The 7,041-nt window shown below is 37.5% G+C and overlaps 1 protein-coding gene across 1 annotated transcript in view; it reads left to right on the forward strand.

The window, feature by feature from the left end:
- Positions 1-5,946, forward strand: part of LOC107742383 (poly [ADP-ribose] polymerase 15-like) — a 9,779-nt gene extending 3,833 nt beyond the window's left edge. The window contains exons 2-3 of the mRNA XM_016555332.1: positions 5,391-5,565; positions 5,654-5,946. Coding sequence (XP_016410818.1) covers positions 5,391-5,565; positions 5,654-5,946 — 468 coding nt within the window. The remainder of the gene's footprint in view (positions 1-5,390; positions 5,566-5,653) is intronic.
- Positions 5,947-7,041: the final 1,095 nt, after the last annotated feature.

Here is a 7,041-nt window from a genome sequence, read left to right on the forward strand (position 1 = left end):
AAGTTTACAGTCTGCTCGTCACCCCACGGAAGAGAGGGGCGGGGTGAGCAGAGCATATTAGCATTTAAAGCAACATGGACTAGAATGGCTTGCTGAAAACAGAGCTGATTTTGACAGGTAAAAAAGGTGTTTTTTACACTACCATTGAGAAATTTTAACCAAAGTATGTTATAGACTTTTCATTAAGACCCTAAAGAATCATATTAACTTGTGGAAAATGGGCATCCGAGGACCCCTTTAATCCCAGCAAGGCTACAACAGTGATACTGTATATTGCGTTTATACAACAGTTTGATGGCACACTTGTGTAAATAAATAGGAAAGAACCACAGAATGTCTTAAAAAAAACCCTCTTGTGTGTTGAACTATTTCCATCCACCACAGATTCAAATCTCAAGTTGACAGTTTAACAGCTGAGCCCAAGCTTTCGTTACTAATTTGAAAATATCTCTTTAGAACTAGTAACGAAGGAACTCTGATTTGCTTCATTGACAATAATAGCTTAATGTGTTGTGTAGAGTATTATGAAAGAGAGATCGACTAAGGTAGTGTGATTACCTTCTTCTGATACAGAATTCATTCTTCATCTCATATTCAGAATAAAACATTAGTTTGAATGTCTACTGAGGAAAGTGATATCTTTGTCAAAGTATTCTTTCAACTGTTGATGACACTTGTCAAAACATCTGTTGGCTGTGTCTTACAAGGTGTTGTTGAAAGAAAAAAAAATAATGTCCTTGTTTACAACCTTGTTTCAGTCGCTTTCAATATAAAAGTATTTGCTGCTGACTCACTAATTGTGCTTCACGCATCCTGAAAAGTGAGGCCAAAACATTTTGATCGTCATCTGGTGGCTGCCTGCAGCAAACCCCACCCTCCCCATGTAAATGAATGGGACATGAGCCAAACTAAATAATCAAAATATCACTTCAAATAAATATTTCCCAGAGATGGTTTCCATCATTTTAGGTAGTTCTTATCATGCTGATTTATGTGCATATTCATTTTTGTAATAAGTTTACTTTTAGTTATTTGATGCTATAAAAACGGGTTGTGGAGTCATGATTGTAGGCTTACGATTGGGTCTGCTGGAGTTTTATTGGGACTTTGATACCGTACATCCAGCTCATTATAACTATTGTCAGGCTCTGGTTCTAAATTACATCATACATGCATTATATATACAGTATATATATATATATAGTTTCTATGTAGTTCCACATTGTTGTTATTATGACTTGATTACATTTGTCTGGAACTTTCAGTCAAATTTTTATTAAAAAAAATTTATTTAACAGCTGCAGAAAAGTTCCTTGGGGAGAGCAAGAGACATGAAATATTCAAGAAGAAGAATCTGAGGGCACGTGTGTGTGGGTGGAGAATCTTCCAGCTGAGGCCAACAACAAGATCCTGCTGGAACTGTATTTTGAGAAATGTGGTGATCCAGTAGAGGAAGTTATCACAATTCCATCAGCACAAACAGCCATTATTATCTTTGAGGAAGAAGGTAAATTTAAATTCAATTTCAATTTATTTATAAAGCATTTCTAAAACAACCTTAGTTTACCAAAGTGCTGTACACAATTACATTGACCCAATCACACAATAAAATGAACACATCATTAGAAAAACACAGTCACAAAACATTAAAAGCATGGGAGGAAAATATACGTTTTTAAAATACTTTTAAACTCAGGCACTGAAGAAGCTGTTCTGAGAGATTATGGCAAATTATTCCAAAGCTTGGGGCCAGCAACAACAAAGGTTGCTGAAATGTCACCCCTACATTTCAATCTAGATCTAGGAACCAAAGCAGATGCTTAGTCTGCATGTGATCTGAGTGATCTGGCTGGATTGTGTACAATAATCAACTCAGAGAGATATGGAGGAGCAAGGTTGTTTAGAGCTTTGTACACAAACAGCAGAATGTTTAATTTAATGCAATAATAAATCAGTAGCCAGTGCAATGAGCATAAGATAGGCGTGATGTGATTCCATCTGCGACTGCCTGTGAGCAAACAAGCAGCCACATTTTGGACCAGTTGCAGTCGATGAATATATGAGACAAGCAGCCCATAGTATCCCTGCAAACAAGCCTGCACTGGCCCTTTACGGGCCCACTTAGGGCTAGCCTAAAGGCCCCCAGCAGACTGCCAGCGCAGGGCCTCTGAAATTTTGCTCATTGGCAAAACGTTGGCCCCTTAGTGCTGGCCCTGCACGGGCAGCCCTCACTTAGCCCACACTATTAATCTACAACAGGGGTGCCCGACCCTGAACCAACTATTTAGGATCTGAAGGAGCACTTGATAATTACACACAGGTTTGTTTAATCAGGGTTGGAACTGAACTATGTAGGAAGGTAGATCTCCAGGAACAGGATGCACCGCTGATCTATAACAATACATCTATTTCACTTTAAATACTTTTCAGCTACTATAACTTAAGTCTTTGGGGAAAACAGTTATTATACATCTGAAATAGATGCAGTCACTACATAACTAATGTCTATATTGTCAAAAATGTACAGTAGACAAAGGTATTTCAAATCAATGGATTTATTAAATACAAAATAGAAAACATTCAACTCAGGTTAATACAGCTACATATAGCCAAAAATGTAAATACACAAAAGTACAAAAAAAAAGCAAACAAAGCAATGTACGACTGTAGGATTTCGTCATGTGAAAGTTGATGGGTGTGAAAGTCTTATCTGTAGTACATCCATTTCCAAACACTGTCTGTAGCTGATGTTGACTGATATCAAATGAATAATTCAACCTCTTGTAATGAAACATGCCACAGCTCACAAACACCAGACTCTTCCTAACCAGGAACAATCAAAAATAGTCCAGACTATGGTCTCACGTCAAAAATAACTTTAAATATATTCAAACTGGACCATGATGTGGTGTCCTCACGAGGGGTTGCACCGACTAATCGACTAGTCGACTTCAATGCTCTGCCATGACGCTTTAAGCTTGACGTCGACTTCCATATTTACGCTCCATTTCCAAACAGTTCAAATGACAAATAAATGCATACTCTGAAATCTCTCCACAAGACTTGTGTGATTATATTACTCGATGCTCGAAATTGAACGGGAGAATGCACGTTTTAAACAGCTTATTGTACAGGTACGTTCATCATCGTTCTAATCTAATGCGCTGCTGCACTGTAACGCACACACACATAGGCAGACAGTAGCGCGTACATCACGCGCACATAATCATTCAGCGCGGAAATGTATTGTCAACACTGTTCTGTGATTTCTCAATAAAATAGCTTAGAAACTGAAAAGTTCAAGCATATATTTCTTAATAACTAAATTCCACAGCTTCACTACTAGTAGAGAGACGCTGCCAGGTAGAATTAATTCACACACGCAGTCGCTCTCAGCAGCGCTGTGTCATATGCCATAGCTGTGCACAAGGTGTTTAAGGTGTTTGTCACAGCTCCAGACTTATTTGTTCATTAATGACGTCATCAGCGACTAGTCGACTTCGACTCGACTTCCATCACATAAAAGTCGACTTCAAAAAATTAGAAGTCGTTCAACCCTTAGTCCTCACCAATAAAGAGTCCTTCAAAAATGCATACAAATACACTGTCTTTAACTCTAAGCATCAATCCAAACATAGGCCATACATACAGTATATGTACCATCTCTGCAAAAATAACATCAGCAATGTTCACTTTTAATGTACTCCTTTAGACTGGGCTTGAAATGACACATTTCCCAATCAGGACAATAGCAAGTTACAATAGTCAAGTCACAAAGAAATGAAAGCATGAATTACAATCTCAAAACTCTTCCTGCTTAGGAAGGTTTTAACTTTTGCTAGTCTTCGCAGATGGTAGAAGCTGGTACTCACAGTAGAATTAATTTGTTTATTCAGCTTTAGGTCGCAGTCCAGTATAAAGCCCAGATCCTTGATCTCTAAGATCTTAGACTGTACATAAATACTGTACATGTACTTTTGCTAGTACAGTTCTAGATTCAGTTGTAATACTTTTTCACCTAATTTTATTGATATCAATAAATGTACTCACTGCACCTTCAACTCTTTCTTTTTCAGTCAAATAGAGAGTTTTGAGGCAAAAGTATAAATTCTGTGCATTCCAGTCAAGATACATACATCCCTACTTTAAATCACTGGATACGGTCCTGTATGAGTGGCTGGTATCACACCCCTTGTGGTTTAATGTGGAGAGTGACATTAAGAAAGTAGTAAAATATCAACATATTTAACATTTAACATATATGGATGCCTCTAAAGGCGTGCTGACATTGGCAGGAGTGACCCATGAGATAATTCGTCTGAAACCCATCATGGAGATAATTTTAAAGAGAGCAACAAATCAAATGGAGAGAGAAAAGATATTTCTCCTGCCGTGTATTCTTTGCTTGAACAAGATGGCCTGAAAAATGTTTCAGCTGTTTCTCCACACCTGCACATTGACTACAAAAAAATAATAAAATAAAATTAATATACTAATTTTATCAGGTCTTCGTGTAGAAACACTTGCCTTCAAAAATTGAGTCCTTGAGAAGCAAATAAATATGAAACAGATGCACTAACAGATTGACTGTTCAATTCTGGAATTTCTGAGATCAGTGGATTGTGATGAAATGTCTCATGGAATAACTGCTGTCTACACAATCGAAAATGGAGATTATGTTGTGATTGGAAGCACAGAAAGAGCACTTGCTGAGGCAGAGAAGAGGGTGAATACAGTTCTTACAACCAAAAACCTCACTGTAAAAGATCAGTGTGTCCTTCAAATGCCAGAGTGGCTGGATCTCAAAAAACAACTGGAAAATTCATTCAGCGCTTCCAAAAATATGCCTGTGTTTTTCCAAATAGAGAAACAAACTAATAGTGGATTCAGAGAACCAGTGATGGAGGTCAGTGAGAACTTAGGACGTTTCATTGAGAAACACACTAGAATTGAAGTATAACTGTTTGTGTCTTTTAAGATCTTTAAAAAGGCAGAAGTAAATAAGTATTTCAAGGAGCAGGGTAAAAAGATGCTTTCAGTGCTGTTAAAGGAAAAAAAGATTTGTGGTGGTTCTTCAGGAAGATGATATGCTGGAAGAGAAGAAGGATGATTTAAAATCAGAATCAAATCATAACATCATAAAATAAACAAAATTTGGAGAAAGATAGGGTTCCTTGTAAGAATCAGATTGGGTGAGAAAATAGAGGATAAGGTCTGTTAATCAAAATTAAAGGTCAGTAAAATATTAATAAAAAGTAAGTGCATCATTTCAGTAAGACAATACTGAGAGGGAGGAGTAATGTGTATTTAATAGTTTTAAAAGGTTATTGTGTTTAAATTTAGTACAATTGTGTAATACTAATATTTTGTTAATGTTTATTAATCTTTAGATCAAAAGAGTCCAGAACAGCGCACTTTGGAGAAACTACATGATCAAAAAGGAGGAACTGGAAGACAAAAACAAACACACGAAAAATGAAAAGCGTCTCTTCCACGGCACTGGCCCTGATAAGACAGATCAGATAAACAATCACGGCTTCAATCGCAGCTTCGCTGGCATGCATGGTATCAGTCAAATTCAGTATAAACTTTATTTGCACTTGTATCCATTTGTCTTTTAAATCTATTGTCTATTGCTCTTGTTCTTTTTAAGGAGCCATGTATGGGAATGGAACATATTTTGCTGTGGACCCCAATTACTCAGCCCAAGGCTACTCTGCACCTGATGCCAAAGGACATAAACGCATGTACCTTGTCAGGGTGCTTGTTGGCGATTTCACTCAAGGAAAAAGAGGCCTTCTTGTTCCCCCTGCGAGGAGCTCCAATAGTGCTGATCTCTATAACAGTGTGACTGACAACATGAGCAACCCAACCATGTTTGTGATCTTCAACGATGTACAGGCTTATCCAGAATACCTAATCAACTTCCAGCAGGGCTGGGCCTAATATTAGGCCCTGGACAAATTGAGTCCATTCAGCTCATAATTTCTGGTAGGGTTAGGGCCTTAAATTTGAGTAAATTAATTAATAAAATATGACAGAAACAAATAATAATCTATATTATTGATTATACTGTTAACAAAGTTAATATTGCATTTTTTTGTCGCATACAAATACACATTTGACTGTAAAGCACTGATTTTGAGTAAAGTAAATTTACCGCTATTAAAGGGGTCATATGATGTTGCTAAAAAGAACATTATTTTGTCGTCACACACGGCGAGCTTGAGTGAGCGGCGGCCGGCGGGTTTGAGAACGGCGCGGCCGGCGGGCTTGCGGCAACCACAGTGTCTCCGCAACATGGCGGCAGCGGAAACAACAATACTACAGCGAGAATAAAAGTTACGCCTTCTTTCTTTGCGTGAACATTTGGGCGGCGTTATGCAAATCTTCCCACATCGTGACGTAGACATGTGGGGGCGTGTTAGAACAAGCCGTTTTAGGTAGGCGTGGTTGACTCTTAACTTTTATAAAGAATATCTCTTTGGATTTGAAACTTTAGTCTTTGCAACTTTACAGATCTTCTTTATGCACCAAGAGCTTGTAACACTCCAAAGAGAAAGGAAAAATTGAAATTGAAAAAGTTTACCCCAAAATGAAAATTCTGTCATCATTTACTTACCCCCATGATGTTCCAAACTGGTATGACTTTCTTTCTTCTGCTGAGCAAAGAAGAATACTATATATTCCCAACTATATTCCCAGATATTTAATATAAGTGTAATAATAGCAACATGTATATAAATGTATCTTCCTTGCTTCACCTAATAGCCTAATGTTTACTGGCTGACACATTTACTGGCTGAACTGAAAAAAATACAAAATAAAAATTAAAAAAAATCCTATTTCAGGATACTGTATTTTAAAGATAATTTTGTATAATTTTGCCTTAGCGGAAGAGTGGGGAAACATCTCACACCAAGAACTGGCAAATCTGGTGCAGTCCATGAGGATGAGATGCTCTGTAGTACTAAAAGCAGCTGTTGGCCACACAAGACACATTTCTGTTTGTAAAATGTCTGTGGAACTTGTTCAGTGTAT

The sequence above is a fragment of the Sinocyclocheilus rhinocerous genome, unplaced genomic scaffold, assembly GCF_001515625.1.
Source record: "Sinocyclocheilus rhinocerous isolate Xijiao unplaced genomic scaffold, SAMN03320098_v1.1 scaffold1127, whole genome shotgun sequence".
Lineage (NCBI taxonomy): Eukaryota > Metazoa > Chordata > Actinopteri > Cypriniformes > Cyprinidae > Sinocyclocheilus > Sinocyclocheilus rhinocerous.